General features: G+C 38.6%; 1 protein-coding gene across 4 annotated transcripts in view; it reads right to left on the bottom strand.

Annotated features, from left to right (window-relative positions):
- Positions 1 to 53: 53 nt before the first annotated feature.
- The window catches only part of crtc3 (CREB regulated transcription coactivator 3), a 48,522-nt gene continuing 29,520 nt past the window's right edge, over positions 54 to 19,055 (bottom strand). For 2 of the 4 annotated variants that reach the window (XM_084107609.1, XM_084107608.1), the window contains 9 exons: positions 14,973 to 15,011; positions 14,048 to 14,133; positions 12,391 to 12,440; positions 12,061 to 12,278; positions 11,074 to 11,339; positions 9,046 to 9,300; positions 5,637 to 5,720; positions 5,341 to 5,536; positions 54 to 3,907 (listed from right to left, as the gene is read on the bottom strand). In XM_084107609.1, the coding sequence (XP_083963735.1) occupies positions 3,702 to 3,907; positions 5,341 to 5,536; positions 5,637 to 5,720; positions 9,046 to 9,300; positions 11,074 to 11,339; positions 12,061 to 12,278; positions 12,391 to 12,440; positions 14,048 to 14,133; positions 14,973 to 15,011 (1,400 nt within the window). In that variant the 3' untranslated portion in view covers positions 54 to 3,701. Of the gene's footprint in view, positions 3,908 to 5,340; positions 5,537 to 5,636; positions 5,721 to 9,045; positions 9,301 to 9,868; positions 9,983 to 11,073; positions 11,340 to 12,060; positions 12,279 to 12,390; positions 12,441 to 14,047; positions 14,134 to 14,972; positions 15,012 to 19,055 lie in introns of all 4 variants that reach the window. The other 2 variants (XM_084107607.1, XM_084107606.1) reach the window with 2 other exon arrangements.

Genomic DNA, 19,055 nt, shown 5'->3' on the forward strand with positions numbered 1-19,055 from the left:
AAAATGGCTGAAACCAGAAAGTTTGTCACAGAAATTAAAATTCACAGCAGGTGTCTGAGACAGTAAAGAGTTTTATTTGTTTATATTAAATCAAAGGAAAGCACTATAACATACTTCACAAACCAAACGCCTTGTGGTGTAGTACAGTGGTTTTCAATCCAGGCCCTGGGGACCCACAGCACTGCACATTTTGTTCGTCTCTCATGGAGCTCTGATAATGAGCTGATGATCTGAATCACGCGTGTTAAAAAAGGAAGACACAAAATGTGCAGTGCTCTGGGTCCCCTGGACCAGGACCGGAAACCACTGGTATAACAAATCTGTAATGTCAGAAAAAGAAAGATTTCAATATGGCATATTACAAAAAAAGGAAGTAACACTAGTGGACAAGAAAATCTTTTTTTAAATAATATAACTGTACATTTTTAAAAAGGTGACAAAAAAGACAAAATAAAAATACCTTCTATAAACAGAAGACTGTTATGAAGACTATATATAAAAAAAAAAAAAGCCAATAAACACCTTTTTTTGCCATTAGAGCACAGGGCCTGGAAATGGAAAATTAGAAGAAAAAAAAAAAAAGAAAAAAAAAGTATCACAGTACACTCAGAGGGACAGCAAGTGGTCAAGAGCAAGAATAAGGCAGGAGAAGGGGAGAGGGAGAGAGAGAGAGAGAGAGAGAGAGAGATGGGGCTGAAACAAACCATCAGACCCAATAAAAACCACTGAAGAACGTTTCACTCCCACCTCTTATAATCTGATGCCACTGTTAACATTTATGAAAAACTTAAAGTTAACTGGGAAGATGACAGAATGAGAGAGACGATTATAAGATGTTAGTTATATAGACTTTTTTTTCTTTTTTTTTTGCAGAAACAGGATGCAGTAACATGCTCAACAGCCCAGAGTGTGTCTGCATCACCCATAATCATGTTCTTCTTATAATAGATGCTTATAATACATCTAAAAGAACAATATTACAAAATAAAAAGAAACTGCAGCTGCAGGGGGTGAAAGCCAAATCTTGTTTTGCCTTTTGTACATGGGAGACCAGATTTATCGATACTAAATAAAGGCATTTGTTAAGGTGCGGTCACATTTATGTTGTTCGGCATTGTTTTGCTGTCGAAATCCAGTCATTTCAATAGGAATTTAAGCGATTTGGAATTTCACGAGAGGGCGAAAGACATTGTGACGGGTTCAAGTTAGTCACGCGGATTCACCGCGTTGAGAAAGCTGCTTGGTTTGAAAGTGTTAGGTGTGCTTCATACATCTCAACACTATTGATAATAGACAATGGACCGTTTTGCCCGCCAAATTAAGCAAAGTCACCGCACCTTAAATCTCTGCTTGTGTCAATCGTCCTCTCTTTTTGCCTACTTGGACCACAATGAACAATGCACAACAAAAAGAGGAATAATTTTAGTCAAGACTACCTGGTTTGATTTGACCAACAAGATGGTTTTGACCAAAACTCTACAATGACCTTGATGAATGCAAAAATACACACCAAAAGCAAAAAAACTAAAACAATTGTGGACATGGCGCACAGATAACGTTGCTATTGCTTTCTATTACCAACTCTGTAACTGGAATAGAAAGCTACACAGATAACAAAACAGAGAGAAGAGTGCGTTTCAACTTATCGGATCTTTGCTATAAAAGTTTCTCTGGGAACCTGGGAACATTTTGCCCGGATCTGGCAGTCAAGAGGCAGGAGACCACTCACGATATTGGTGAAAAAATACATTCCTGAGCTATATTTAGATCTATATTTACTATATTCTTCATTTCAAAATATTTGGTCATTTGAATCTAGCCGTTCACAAAATATACTGCATTCATTTCAAAGTCCTCAAATGCATAACATGGCCTCTTAACAGCGTGACATCAAGCGGATATCTTTACGTCATTGGAAATAACATCTTCGGCAAAACAAAAACACCAGAATTTGCTTCTTAAAAACCAAAAGATCAATTTTGTTCAGATCAGTGCAAACTTAAAACACGAGCAATAACAATGATACATGTGTCCCACGTCCACAAATCACACCTTTTAAAGACGTTGTAAAATTCCAAAGTGTCTTTTTTCCCGTAAAAAAAAAAACCCTCACAAGGATCAGAGCTGCAGAGAGAGGGCCCATGCTGAACAACGGTGAAAAATACCATCACGACAAACGTTCACTGAAGAAGACATCCACAACAAAAGTTCAAAGGGAGAGAACATAAGTACAAATACAACTGACATATTAGAAGCCGCATTACAAGTCTGTATAAAATCTGAAATAAGCACAAAGATATAGTAAATATACACATAAAATAGTTCCTTTTTGTGGTCTAGATTGTTCCAGCCGTCTGAGACAGTCCTGTGCTAAAGTTCTGCATAGCCAAAGCTTCTAGCTAACTATGGACTGGATCAATGTCAGCGAGATACAAAGGTTTTTTCTTTTAGATTTATACCAAAATCATAAAAATTTCAGCGCCTACTCACAATTCGTAGCTCTTAAACTTTATCTTTGTAAACAGTTTGCCCTTTTTTTCTGTTTCAAAAATACATTCTAGTCAGAAAATTGTGAGGCATATATATGTGGCAAAGCTCTCTTTCATAGTTTTTTCTTTTTATACAAAAAATATGCAAAATAATGCTCTATACACATCATCTAGACTCTTCCGTCCCAGTATGTGACTGTGAAGGAGGAGATCTCATGAATACTCGTCTTCTATCATTTGAATGATGGGGACTGGCCACATTATGAAGGACTGAAGCATGTACAAGTTGCTTTGGCTCACAGACCAGCAAGGTGAACGCTGATTGGTCAGCGAACCTAACGCACAGCAAAATCAAGCGGTTAGCTTAGCGTATGCTCTAAACTTCAGGCAGTGACGCCAGAGGCTGTTGGTTAGTTTAGATGTGTCTGCTCAGTAGCCCGAGCCAGACGATTCAATAGAGCGGCTGACACCAAGCGCGTTCTAGTCCTGGTACTGAAACAAAGGTTGGGTGGGGAGGGGGGGAGGCTCAACCCATCCTGCTGGTGTCTCGTATCACAGCATTTGGTGCATCAATATGGGCTGGTATTAGGCCGGCTGTCGACTCCTTCTGTTCCATAACACGTCACATTGTCGTCTTCACGTTCGAGACCGTCCCATCCGTTTGCTGCTATCGAAATGTCATTGAAAGCTGGTGTGACACGATAACATTAAAAAGCACTGTGTAAAACAAGCACATTCATTTTGTTTTGGTTGCATGGCTTTGAATAAGAGCAATGCAACGGTCCGAACCAGCCATCGGTTTGGCATTGCTATGGCTTCGGTGTTCTGATTGTCACTCGGCACTAGGAGTAGATACACGGCAGGTTCATTCGTTTAAGCATGTTTGTTTGTTTCATCGTCTTTACAGGTCAAAGCAACTGTGATGCGTCCAGATTGGTTTCACACATCTGTTGAGTGATGAGCGTTGTCTCGGGAGGCAGATGGAGCATGCTGAGCGATGGCGGCCACTGAGAGACGGCATCTGGGTGGATCATGCGAACTTGATGATTCGTTTTATATCAACATGTAGTGTTTATGCATGCGCCTTGTGTTTAAGAAAACGTAAAAAAGATATTTTGTATATGTTTGTAGAAATCTGAGTGCTATAGGTTCTGTGCTTAAGTCGTCATGTCCATGGACTTGTATGTATGTATACATGCATGATGTGGCTCTTTAAAGTCTGTCACTTCGAAAGCTGTCCTCTACTGAGGGGTCAGGGAGGACCATATCAGGGTCACTGAGCATGCTCAGTCCATCCAAACTGAGCGGCTCAATACGAAGTTCATCCTCCAGTGGAAAAACTCCCTCTGAGTCCAAACACTCTGGCACTGCAGACAACACACTGCTGATGTCCTTAGACAGGTTGGGATTGGAGTCGTCTGAGAGAGAGCAGAATCGTGAGTGAATACAGGAGATGTGAAAGAACAGATGTGCAAAACTTGTCTTTTTTTTTCCAGCTGGTCACCTGAAAGACCAGTCTTACTCTGTGTAATCTAACTGATTTTGGGTTGGCATGGCCCCAATCAGACGCGTTTCTTCTGGGGCATTTACATAAGACACATTCTTATGTTGGAACACAATACTGAGGTCTCAAGACACTATTTTTAACTCCACATACCATTAAGACTCAAACGGTTGTGTCGGGATACTCAAAACAAATGCAGTGAGACACCAATTTGTTTCATATGTACACTGCCACTTGTCTGTAAGATTCTGTTGTTAAAGACATTGATACTTTTATTCGGCAAGGACAACAAAGAAATGTATATTGTTACAAAAGAATTATATTTCAAATAAATGCTGTTCTATTGAACTTCCTATTTAGAATCCGAAAAAAAAGAAGAAAAAAAAAGTCAGTTTCCACAAAAATATTTAACAGCACAACCGTTTTCAAAATGATATGTGAATAAAAAACATGTCTTGAGCAGCAAATCAGCATATTAGTATGATTTCTGAAGGATCATGTGACACTGAAGACTGGAGTAATTGATGCTGATCACAGTAATAAATCACATTTTAAAATATATTCAAATAATTTTTAATTGTAATAATATTATTTCACAGTAATACTTATATTACGTAAGGGTTAATGCCCGACGAGGTGTCCATTATCAGGTATTAATGGACGACGGCGAGGCGTGAACCGTCCGACGCGCAGCGGAGCAACCTTTGCCTCCGCCGAAGTCCATTAATACCTGACAATGGATACCTCGAAGGGCATTAACCCGCTTATACCATGGTCACTTACGAAAGAAAGAAATATTTAATCAATTAATAATACTTTAATGTGTTTTAGAGTAAAAATCGTGAGGGTTTTTATTTATTAAGTCGAGCGCACTATTTAATATCTCCCGTATACAGGCGTTGCCAAGCAACGTGGCCACAGCGACCCGACCGCAGCAGTTGATCAATGAGTTTGAGCCAGCGCAATCATTTAGAACTGTCATCAGGCAAATTGACGGGACGCCTTTCCTAGGTGTACATTATCACTTTTTAATGGACACCCTGCAGCCAATCAGAATCGAGTATTCACCCAGACCATGGTATAATGTATTTTTAATCAAATAATGGCAACCTTGGTGAGGATAAGACGTCTTTCTAAAAAAAAAAAAAAAAATAGCCCTATGAAATGTTTTTTTTTTAAACTATATAAACTAAACAGATGTTGGACGACTACGTGATAATCAACTAGGATATCTTTTGAAAGTGACATTTCCTTGCTATTACCATTTCCCTTTTATTGCCAGTTACATAAAAACAATAGTCCATGAATGAGATGAATGAGACTAATTTTTTGAATCAGAGCTTGTACCTGTAAGGATGATGTTGGGCACTCCTCCTCCACAATTAGAGTAAAGCATGTTGTGCCTCATCTGATGGTGGTCTTGCAGGTTGCCATGGCTACCACCCAAGCCCATGAGGGCAGCCTGGGAGCAGTAGAGGTTGGAGGAAGGGTCAAATCCTCCGGCCACTGAGCTCATGACATTCTCCAACATGTTATACTGATCCTGCGGTTTAAACACATGCAACATATTTGTTACAGTGTTTATAAGACAAAAGATGAGCAACTTAGGAACCAGAGTGCACTGCAGGAGCTTATACGTTTACCTGATAGGACGAACACTTGGACTGACGTCCGGAGAATTGCAGCTCCATAAAGGGATCGTTAAAGAATGCTGCCATGCTGTTGTGCTGCACGCAAAAAGAAGCAAGAAGAAGTTATAAACATGTTCACACTATATACAGCCATGGTCAGAATTATTGGCATCCTTGGAAAATATGAACAAAGAAGCCCGTGAAAATAAATCTGCATTGTTAATCCTCTTTATGAAATAAATGTTTTTTCTCCAAAACACGTTACACAATTAATGGCTTTTATTCTATCCTTTTCAACCTCCTTTTGTCAATATAACAGCACTGAGTCTTCTTCTATAATGCCTGATGAGTTTGGAGAACACCTGACAAGAGATCAGAGACCATTCCTCCATACAGAATCTCTCCAGATCCTTCAGATTCGCAGATCCAGGTTGGTGCTTCTCTTCAGTTCAGCCAACTCATTTTCTATAGGGTTCAGGTCAGGGAACTGGGGCGGTCATGGCAGAAGCTTCATTTTGTGCTCAGTGACACATTTCTGTGTTGATTTTGATGTTTGTTTTGGATCACTGTCCTGATGGAAAATCCAACCACGGCCCATTATAAGATTTCTAGCAGAGGCCGTCAGGTTTTGATTTTTTATCTGTTGGTATTTGCTAGAATCCATAATACCATGTATCTGAACAAGATGTCCAGGACCTCCAGCAAAAAATTAGGCCCACAACATTAAAGATCCAGCAGTATATTTAACCGTGGGCATGCATGGGACACTTTTTATCCCTGTTTGCACCAAACCCATCTATTGAATTTTCTGCAAGACAGCTCTTTTTGTTTAGTTTCATCTGACCATATAATCTCGTCCCTTTTGAAGTTCCAGTCGTGTCTGACAACTGAATATGCTGGAGTTTGTTTTTGGATGAGAGAGGAGGATTTTTCTTGAAACCTCCCAAACAACATGTGGTTGTGTAGGTTTTAAAAAAATATATATATATATTGTTTAGGTTTTCTGACCCAAGACTCAACTAAACTCTGCAATTCACCATCTGTGCAATTCAACATAAATGCATTTACACAGCAAGAAGAAAATATCTTGCCATATCAGCGCAAGTGAAAGTTGTGATGTAGTTGATAATATATATAGGTATACAGAGACTCGGACATGCTTATTTATATTACATAATATCTGTATATGTTCATTTAAACTAAATGTTTAACAATAATAATAATGAATTAGGGGTATAATAATTATAGAAAATAACTTAATTAATAATCATTGCTAAAAGCCAGACAATTTTTTATTTAAAAATCTTTTAGTATGTAATGACCTTTAATTTGGAGCAAGAGTAACGGGGAATGACTTTTTTGCATCAGACAAGTGTCCATTTGCTCACAGCTGATTGGTCCAATTTCGGTTTGAGATCTTATGGGGTGAGATTTCGGTCACAATTCTGCGCGCGCAAGATCACATTTTGAGCGTGCAAAAGGGCATTTCGCACGCGTGTGAACTGAGTTTTGCGGAGAAATGTTCGTCTCGCAGATAAGAATATATTGCGAGCGAACGAAAATCAATTTTGCATTTAAAATAAGTATTTGGATGTGCGCGGACGTTCTCTTTCGCGTGTGCAAAGTTTCACTTTCTTGCTCCTTTCATTCCAGCCGTGAGCGCTCTCTAAACGCAGACGGCTCACTTGCTCAACACAACCCAGCGTTACAATATGCCATAATTCCAGCCAATCAGAGATGAGACTGCTAAATTCTGATTGGCTGGCTTGAAAACCAATCACAAGACTCCCTGCATCACCGACTGCGGAAGAGAACTAGTGCAGTTGAGTAAAGTTGGCAGTAAATTCACAGATTCGAACTTCCCGGGTCAATAACTCGTGAGCTAAACGTTGTTACTGCACAAATAACACCTCTTTTTAATCGTAGTAATGTAGACAAGCAGCTACAACCTAATTTTCATCCAAACGAGCTTTCCCTCGCAGTGGACAAAATACATTGATCTCTATGTGCAGGCGGCAGCGAGACAGATCCGAAGGGACCGTCTGAAAAGTGCAAAACCCGAAAAGCGTTACTACGAAAACAGTCAATAACTTCACTGTCACACACTATAGTGTCATCAAATTCAGTTCACACATCACTGCTGTCCTGATGGTTATACTACAAGACTTATTTTGTATAAATATCGTTTTGCATTTATGAAAAATATTCAAAAACTTCACTGTATTGTTGGCAAATTCAGTTCACACATCACTGCTGTCCTGAGGGTTATACAACAACGCTTATTTTGGGGAAAATATAGATTTTAAATTGTATATACTATTGTAAATGTAGAAGTTTTATGATTTTTATGAAAAATATTCAATAACTTCACTGTAATTTACTGTATTGTTGCCAAATTCAGTTCACACATCACTGCTGTCCTGAAGGTTATACAACAACAGTTATTTTGGTAAAATATATATTTTAAATTGTATATACAATTGTACTGTAAATGTATGATTTTTATGAAAAATATTCAATAACTTTACTGTAATTCACTGTATTGTTGCCAAATTCAGTTCACACATCACTGATGTCCTGATGGTTATACTACAACACTTATTTTGGAAAAAATGTTTTTTTTAAAGTTGTATATACAATTGTAAATTTATTATTTTTTTTAATGATTTTTATGAAAATATTCAATAACTTTGCTGTAATTCACTGTATTGTTGCCTAATTTAGTTCACACATCACTGCTGTCCTGAAGGTTATACTACAACACTTATTTTGGGAAAATATATATTTTAAATTTTATACTGAGACTAAAAAAGGAGCAAGAAAGTGAAACTTTGCACACGCGAAAGAGAACGTCCGCGCACATCCAAATACTTATTTTAAATGCAAAATTGATTTTCGTTCGCTCGCAATATTTTCTTATCTGCGAGACGAACATTTCTCCGCAAAACTCAGTTCACGCGCGTGCGAAATGCCCTTTTGCACGCTCAAAATGTGATCTTGCGCGCGCAGAATTGTGACCGAAATCTCACCCCATAGATCTCTTACCTAGAACATAACTTGCAACGGAGCAGGTTAGCTGTGGAGAGTTACTATGGTGATGAACAAAGCTAAAATCTGAGCCACTTTCATAGTGCCTAAAACCCCGGATTGGCGCAAACTAAACTGAAACATACCTGGCTATCCACCAAAACCGGCTTCATGGTATAGGCCCCCAGGATTGTATATCTCATATTGGAATGACATTATTTACATTGTATAGTGCCGGAAATAGTGCCAAGTGTTTCTACAGTCTTGGCTGATCCTAATATGTTTCAGTGTTTTCCTGTTCTGCCAAAAATAACCAGCCTGTGAAACAGCTGAACATTAGCCTCTCCCCTCAGAGCCCTGTCTCTATTAACAGCTGATTTCAATTGGAACTCACAGCGCTGGAATTAAAGTCGAGTGGGACGTTCTGCAGCGGGGACACGGGCTGGTGCTGTTGTTGCTGCTGTTGCTGCTGTTGGCCACCTGTTTGTCGCTGCTGCACCCCTGGATGCTGGGAGCTCTGCTGAATAGACTGATGGGACTGGGGAGGCTGTTGCTGCTGCTGCTGCTGCAGGGGCTGCTGGGTTTGCTGGTAATGGGGGTAGGGAGGGGGCGGTTCCATTGGCAAGTTACTGGTGTCCAAGGCAACCCCCTAAAGAAAACAGGAAAGTTATAAAAATCATTTGACTGGGCTACGGTATGCACCAGAAACGAACAATAAACCAGCTGCAATATTTCTAAACACAGCGCTCCACAAAATAAAGTAAAGAAATATATATTTTTTTAAATGTGAGAGCGATGGCATTGAGTTATACAGTTTACACCTGGTTTCATAGTCTGTTCTGCACACACAAAAATCACACAAACACAAAAAGTTGTAAGACTTCAGAAGACTTTGAAAGTACACAGGTCATATTGACCATTTTTATGATGCTTTTCCCCCTTTTTTATAACAAAACACCTGACTACACCTGGTCACTTTATGTGTTTTCTCTGATCTGATAGCTATCCAATTGTGAAAAGACCAGGTGTAGATACCCTCCAAAACACTTTCGAGACAGATTTAAAAATGATCACTCAAACCACTTCAAGAGGTGGTTTGAGACGCATTTCAAATAAAACTGGACAAGTGTAAATGCATTTGGTTGTTGAAATCACATATGTAAATTTTACTCCTCCCAAGATGGTACAAAAAAAAATGTGTAAGAGCATGTTATTACCGGCTCCTGGTAGCCAGATATGACAGCGCTACTGCAACACACATTGCCACAGATATGGCCCTCTGCAGACGAGTAGCTGAGTATCTCTTCAAGCGCATACTGCTGCAAATGAAACTAAAAGTTTGGCGTCACATCCTGAAGCTCAACACACAATCATCTTCATTAAAAGCAGTGGGACTAAATGATCTTTCAAGTCCTGATGCAGCTCTCTCTCTTATTGTAGTCTTTGACCTTGAAATTAACTGATGATAAATAGAATCATGCTCATATATGTTGCTTTCGCTGACGTGAACTCCACTAAGACACATTTATATGGCCAAGTGTAAATGGAAATGTTTTAACAAATCGGATAGCTATTCGATCAAAGAAAGCACATGAGTGACCAGGTGTAAACAGGCCCTAAAATGCAGCCTTGACGAGCATAAGAGACTTCTTTTTTATAACAACAACCAAATGGTAGTGTATATTTCTATAACTGCTCTGTGGATACCAACTCAAGTAAACTTTAGATTGCATTTCTTGTGCAAACTCATAACAATGAGTACAGTTATTATAAATTATAAACTTCAGTTATAAACTCCCATGAAAGAGTATAGAAAGTCTAGTTAAATGATTCCATAAAAATAATCAGTTTAAAAGAGTCAACACTGAAAGAGAACAGTGGCACAGAGCAATAGATTAATCTTGGGATTTTAGGAATCAACATGGCCATTTGGAATTACCACAGTTTGTAGCAGAGAATCTGGTGTTGAATTCATGTGGCTGCACCACATGGTCCAGATCAATTTGAGTGTTGCACAGTGCATGCATTTGAATTCAACACAGAAATCTGTTACAATGCCTTGCGGGGTCAAAACTGATCAGTAGGGCGCTATTCAAAGATTCACAATAAACAAACCTTTGATATCCACTCATGCCGTGCAGATAATTGGTTCTGTGCTGCATGGTTCATTTGTTAGTGCTGTATAACCGCACATCTAAGTATTTGCCCTTCAGCATTCGTCGCACACAGCAGAAAATGGTAGTGCAAAATGAAAAAGATTTTTTTTTATGTGTAGTCGCACCAGTGGAGTCTAACAAGATTCAGTCTGGAGCCCTGTACAATTTAATACAAGAAGTCTGTGATCTTTTGGATGAATATTGAGAAAAGATACCACTGCAGAATGTGAGACGTTATGTGAGGCGTTTAATGAGCACCTTCTCACCTGTGTGATCGGAGAGAGTGAGGGCGACATTGTCGGGGAGAGCTGCTTACTCAGGCTTCGTCTCTGATCACCCCCTGGAGAGAGCGTCAGAGGACTAATGGGTGCCGGCCGCCTCCTGGGTGAACTCGCCATGCCCGTTGGAGGAGGGTTGGACAGCGAGGAGAGACGTAGGGACGTGTGAAGCGATGGATTGCTGAGAGATGAGTGCAGCTGAGAGTTGTTGAGGGACGCCTGGATGGAAGGGTTGCTTAGAGAGGATGACAGCCCTGAGAGGACAACAAACAAGACATAATCAGCTTCGGAGGTCAAAAGTTCTTCTTGAACTGCCTTAATGAAACCGAGATAAACCAATAATGGCTTTATGAGTCACAGCGTGCAGGCCGGCTCTTGTCCTGATGTCCACTCCTCAGAGAAGACACTGAGCAATTGTCTGCAGGTTACTGGACCAGTGAGAGCGAGAGAGAAAAGAGCCGTTTATGAGCAGCCAATTCAGGGGTTAAAGGTCACCTGTGTCTCTGGGGATCAGCCAATGAGCGAGCAGCACAGCTGAAACGGGCAGCAGAAACATCCCAGCACACCCTGTTCCCAGACATGAGAGCGAATGGAAAGAATAAAGCTCAAGAGAATGGAAGTCAAAGAGAGCGATCAGATGGCGGATGGATTTAAAAAGGGGGGACGGGAGAGGAGGAGAGCTGTAGTCTTCTGCATGGATGTGGACCTTTAGAAAACACATGGCATTCATTCCCCAGAAAGCGCCTACAGTGTAAGCCTACAGTGTGCCATTAAACAAAGACTAAAGTGTTCAGCCAGGCTCTTCTGAAGCCAGGAGATGCTTTAACAGCAAATGAGACTCCTTGAATAACGATTTGGTCACAAACAAAAACTCTTTTTATCTTTAGAATGTGCGTGAATAAGATTACGCATGTGTGAAAACCAGCACAAGTATTGATGTGGCTGTTTATGCCAGATATAGTCAACCTCACTGACCTTGTGAGTTTCCAATGCCCAGATGCATCATGGCTGCAGGCAGGTTGCCGGTGCTGCTGCCTCCGCTCAGGTTGGGATATCCAGCCTCGTCGGGGTCCAGCGGAGTAGGCAACGGAGAGGGGAAGTGCAGGTTACTGAGGTCAGGCAAAGACCCGCCAGTGTTTAACGTGCCCTGGTAGTGAGACAGACCAGCATTCTGCTCTGGAGATGGGAATATACTGCAGAGAAAAAGAGACAGACAATTTCAGGATGTTTAAATGTACAGCAAATATCAATAAACACACACACACACACACACACACACACACGCACAAATTTCCCTTGACTTACTTGATTCCAGGCACTTCACAGGACTTTGGCCGGGAGGACAGAGACTGCACCTGCAACCAGGCAACAAGTGAATTAAACGTTCACACTAACCGAAGAAGATACATTTAACAACCTACCATCTACAAAGAATCAATTAGTACCACTGAACCTAGTAAGACAAAATGGCATCATACTCAAATCAATACTTGCAGTGTTGCAGTGTTTATTATAAGTGATTTATGCATGCACATCATTCATTTAAAAAAACAAAACAAAGATAAAAACACATTGTGCCATTAAAACATTAACCTATAACAACATCTCTTCTCTGATAATGTGTATACTGAAGCGAGGGCTAAGTAATAAGGTATCCAAGTTTCAGTCCCTCCAGTAACCTGTCAGTCACATTAAAGCTGCAGTCGGCAAGTCTGGCAGATTGAGGGGACTTAGCCAACTCTCATGACCCTGCCCCACTACCACCGAGCACCCTCCCATCGAGTTTGTGCTCGTCAGTGCGTGTGCACCAGATTTTCTTTGAACGCTCCCGTCTCTTCAGCATCAAAGCATAATTTTCTTTTCCTTGGTTGTTTTGGACCTCCTAGCTCTGGTTGTTAACCGAGGAACAGGAAGCTTGTTAGCAGATTTTCTCTCCGCCATCACGCTTCGTACAATCCAACACACCTGTGAACTTCAGGCGTGTGCATGTGATATTGTAACGTGCGCGAGGGGGGACCTGTGGCGTGCACGAACTGTGATCGTGACCCTGCGCTGATTAGACCAGAAGAACTGGGAGCGGTGGATTTGTGCAAAACAAATAACAGGCTCCAGGTGGAGGTAGAAGCGCGGGTTTTTTTCTAAAACCGGCTGATTTATGTTGTTCTGTCGGAGCATAGTGTCGGTTTCAGTGAATATGATAAAAAAAATCTTGCTGACTTCAGCTTTAAATAATCGCAGCCATTAGCAAATTTTAACAATCCAATGATCCAATAATTCCTGATGGACAAAATTAAGTCACGCACTCACGCTCTACTTTTTTCTCTAATTCAAGAATACTTGGATATACGTCACTATAAGAGAGAAAATGTTTCATGCAAACTTTAAATACTTAATTACTACTTCTCTGAAATACTTCTTAAAAGCGCAAAACATTGAACAGACAAAACAATATAAGCAAAATATAGAGGTCAATTACAGCTTTTTTGCAGCTCAGAAAGAGCTTGAGAGAATAATTGCCAGGTTGGGAAGATTAAGTAAAACACTGGGCAGAAAATCTTTTTGAGAGAAAAGCTCTGTTTGGGGGATTTAAACTCTTGACATCTGGCAACCCCAAGCATGAAAGCTAGTGGGAGTTTGTTACCAACACATGATAACAGAAATGTCAAATAAAAAAAGCAGCCCTACAGAGTACACAATCATTTAAATCAATACTTGATACCTTTTTTCTAAACAAAATGAATAAATAACTGAACTAACACTGAACACAGCTCTTTATTTTGTTGGTAATAGTGGTCAGTGAAATGTCTAATCAGTCTAAGCACAGATCTTCTATTTTGATCCAAAATCCAAATTTTTTTTTTGGATGAGTCCCCAAATGAGTCGTTACTCAGTATTACAGACTGAAAAAAAGACTTTTTAAATTTTGCATTTAACATCCCTAGTCCTCATGACATGTACTCACCTTTTTGGCCTCCCATAACTGTTTGGGCAGTGGCTTATTCACACCGAGTAGATTGTCCTCATTAGGGACAGCAGGAAATGAGAACACTGAAGAGAGAGAAAAAAACAGACCCACAATTAATAACACAAATAATCCCTGTTACTATCCTTTGCTGTATGCATATTCACATTGCACCAGTAGTGTTGCTCAAGTCACTAAAAAATAATTTTATATTTTCAACAGCTTAATTACAAATATACTAAAACCAAATATATATAAAAAAATAAAAATAAAATAAAGTAAGAGTAAAAGTAAATACTCCATCTGCATCCTACAACTCACCAGAAAAAAAAGAAAAAATGAGGGCGATTTATTAAGGTATCTTAAGGTAAACTATATGAGAGGCTGAGTGGGACTGCAAGCAGGGGACACCAACTATTCTACAACAGCATCCATCAGCCCACCACAGCAAATCACAGGAGTACAAGAGAGGTGTCATATTGTGAGAGCTGATGCAGTCATTAAAGGGGTGAATCTTCTTTTGGAGGTCTGAACACTTGATGGAGAGTCAACGAGCATGACAACACACATTTACCACTTACTTCACTTATAGGTCGACCTGCCATAAATCAGAACTCGATTTTTTATTTATTTTTACCGTTCTCTGCAATCATTTCCCAAAATAACATTTCTGTGGAAATATTACAAAGTCTGTAAACTGGATGTTAACACGTCAGAGACGGGACACACTGAAGACGGATGCAGAGAGGAGAGGATGCCCCAGCTCAGAAAATATTATATCAGGCACAACAAGATCACGGTTTGTGATGCTGGAAATATTGTAAGAAAAATATGGAGGTCGGCAACCGGTATCGAAATCGGCCAATTAGCTTGTAAAATAATCGGAATCGGCCCTCGAAAATCATGATCATGCATCACTACTTACCATCTCCAGCATTGTCCACCTCTGCTTCATTCATGCTGGCTGCACGACCACAAACACACACACAGAGAGAAAGAACAATTAGATCAAAGAGCAGTCAATAATTTTTTACAGTTTCCACAGCTAGGACAGTAGAGAATGAAAGAAAATATTTGGAGAGAGACATTTCTTTCAGCAATTAAGCATTAATGTAGCTAATTGAACCACTGCTGATGTAACAGACAATATATTAACGCAAATCACTTGTGACATGCATTAACACAAGCTTTTTATATCAAACAGATCCTGAAATTAATTGCGTGTCAAATATCTACTTTACAAATGAATGACCGTTTAAAAAGCATTAAAATGAATTATTTCTTGATTCACAGAACCTACACTAAGGTGTAACTGGTGAATATAAGCACCATCATACTGATATTTTATATCAGTGTACAAAAAGATTTATTATGTCATTAGAGCATTACATTTATTATTTACTCATATGACTGGCATATGACCTAAGAATATTTATTTTTAAGAAATGACAGAATTTCTTTTTGAGTAATTAGCATAATGACACTAATTATGACACTAACAATGACAATTCACAAAGACACAGCTCAAACCACAGCCTCCACAAATTTAAACATGCAAATACAAATAAATAACAAAATCAAAGCTTAAAAGAAGGTTCTTCCAAAATTGTGTGTATATATATATATATATATATACACACACACACACAATATATATATATATATATATATATATATATATATATATATATATATATATATATATATATATATATATATATATATATATATATATGTTTTCATTCAATACACTGCAGCATTGCAGTCAGCCCCCCTTCACAGAATAAAAATGTCACTAGGCCATTAAACAATACATAGACATTTCAATTAGTGCTCATAATGTATGAATAAATTCAAATTGTATATATGTGGAAAATTTTCCTTGCTTTTCTAGCTGAAAAGTACTTCCAATGTTTGGAGAACATCACAGTTGATAGATTTTAGTTTAGTTTTTATTAGTTTTATTTTTAACCAAGGCCAGTTTTTATTATAATTTAGGAAGAATCTGAATTTGAGTGTCGAAATATACACACAGCAGCTTACAAAAGCATATTGATTATATAACGGGATATATAAACTGTAAACATAGTGACAGTGACTAAAATAATATAAAAGATGGTGACATAAATAAAACTGTAAAGTCTTATCACATTTGAAATGAGAAAGGTCAAGGCACAAATTTGTTTAAGCAGATTTGTGCAAAATAAATGAACACAAAGATCTTTCTTCCAATGAGTCTTATTTTGTTTCTCTGTTGTATGTTTGGATTATGCTAAAAATGATTAATATAACTAACTGAATCACTAGTGACGTAAGAATATATTAGCAAGCATCACTAATGACATAAATGATTAACACTTTGACCGAAAGCTTTTATGTAAACCAGATGAAATGAATCAGGAGTCCAAACTCCACGTCTCAAATGAATCACGCCTTGAGAATTCAAAGTAATTAATTATTGCACACAGAACTTTCACTCTCCTCTGCTGCCTAGAGTGTAGAAGAAACAGCATTACATACACTAAGTCTGGAGTCGGTAAAATGTTTTAAAAGGGGTCTTATAATGCCCTTTAAACTCAAAATACCCCACAGATATTTTTTATAGCATGTTAAAATTGTCACTTTTTGAGGGTGAGCAAAAAGCACCGTTTTGTGTGTGTCCCTTTAAATGCAAATGAGCTGCTGCTCCCAGCACAGAGGGCGGAGCTCCAAGAGCTTGTGTGTCAGCAGCTCCGATTACCTCACACACACGCACTGAAAATTTCAAGTTTTATGTTTTATGTTCAAACCGAAGTCGGACATAGATGGAGAGACTCAAGAAAAAGTGACAACGTAGAGTGCAACAGGACATTTCTGAATGGTTAGTTGATGAATTTATGAATGTGATGTGGAGTTAACTTTCTTCTAGTAATTGATTAGCATATTCTGTCATGATAATCAATAAATCGCATTCCCGGGTTGGGGTTTATGTAAATTTTAGGGTTAGTGATGTCACTAACCCGTGAAGAAGCTCATTGTAGTCCCTACCAGCCATTTGTTGTAGTCCTTAAAAAGCGACTTCTGTAAAATAAAATATCTCCCTTTGCTTTGAACTTTGCTCAAACAGCAACATTACACACTAACTAAAGTTAGAAAAGTGAAGTCATAATCAACCACAACTTTAATGTTTTAGAACATAGTCTCTTATGTTCACCAAGGCTGCATTTACTGTATTTGATCAAAAAATATTATTTTATAATAATATTATTACAACTGTTTTAATATATTTTAGTGTCATTTATTCCTGTGATACAAAGCTGAATTTTCAGCATCATAAACCCAGTCTTCAGTGTCACACGATCCTTCAGAAATCATTCGAATATGCTGATTTGCTGCTTGTCACATTTATTATCAATAGTCCTATTCGCACCGGATTAGTATTATCTGGGGACCTTGTGTGATTTAGAAATTTCCCACCCACATCTGAATTTCGTGTGGCGCATTCGCACGGGATAAACGAAGCCTGTGATTTTACTCGAAATTACTGACTTATCTCCCGGATATGATGTCAATAGGCTATTGCTTGGAAATGTCTTGTCTTTATTATAGGTCTAGCTGTATGATATATCATAAACAGAAGAATGTTCCTTACCACATGCTGCTATACATGTCATCCATCTCCATCTAATCATAATTTTTGTTTTTGTTCTTCTGATGGTTTTCAGCTTTCTCTTTCTGCAAATTGTATAGTTGTATCGTATCATGGTGTATAGTGATATGACCCAGCACCCAAAATACTATCAAAACACTCCAACGCAGCCTCCATTCTTCGCGAAAGATGGATAAAAAAGCGCACAGGAAACAAAAACCTTGAAAAAATTATAAACGACCCTGCCAAATCACAGAGATATTACTAATATTATCACAGGACCTCGGTGTTCGGTGAAATATGGTAGGTCATTTGCGGGGGAATTTTTACTTTACAAATTACAGAGATGGCCGATTCGCACAGGATTAAGATCACAGACAACCTCTGCAATTATTACAAATTACTAGAGGTCACCAGGTAATCCTTATCCCGTGCGAACAGGGCTAATGTTGAAAACAGTTGTACAGTTGCTTAATATTTTTTTGTTAAAACAGCGATAATTTTTTTTTCCAGGACTCAAAGTTCAAAAGATCAGCATTTGAAATTTCAAATATTATAATGATATTTATCATTATAAATATCTTCACTTTTGATCAAATTAATGAGTATTAATTATTATTATTTTTTATCTTACTGACCACAAACTTTTGAATGGTAGTATATACATACATACTATATATATATATATATATATATATATATATATATATATATATATATATATATATATATATATATATATATATATATATATATATATATATATATTGAAATGAGTCACTCAGTGCACACTCACTCCACCCATTGAAAATTCGGGGCACAAACTCCAGAAGGGGAAGTTGAAAACAGCTTCTTAGAGTGCACTGTCTCTTTAAGGAACCCCCCATGAAAGGGAAAGAGAAAGAGGAGACAAAAAAAAAAAATGTATATCGGGAGAAATCTGTGACCACAAGTGCAAAGTGAATCAATGGAGAGGCATTGTTTTCCATACACCACAGAGATCCTGTGGAAAACAAACCTCCTTTCTACTTCCTCTGCTGATGCTGGCCCAGCACAGATGCAGTGTGGGCCCGAAGCCAGATCAACCAGCTCCGGCACTTCAGCAAAGCTGCCGGTCTCAGACGCCCAACTGCGACGCACAATGAATCAAACAAAAAGTATGTCAACACCTCGTTTCCCCCTCACTGAGAGTCTCATTCAATGCCATAACTGACAGAAAAAGACGACCAGATCAGAAAAACACAGTCCAGAGTTTCATCACTTTTATCTTGAAGTGCAAAAGTACCTAAAAAACGCATAGTTCAAGTTAATGTGAAGTACATTATCAACAATTACGTTTATCAAGAATTATCCAAAAGCAAAAATCGAGCATTAAAAACA

The sequence above is a fragment of the Abramis brama genome (assembly GCF_963993115.1).
Source record: "Abramis brama genome assembly, chromosome: 3".
NCBI lineage: Eukaryota > Metazoa > Chordata > Actinopteri > Cypriniformes > Leuciscidae > Abramis > Abramis brama.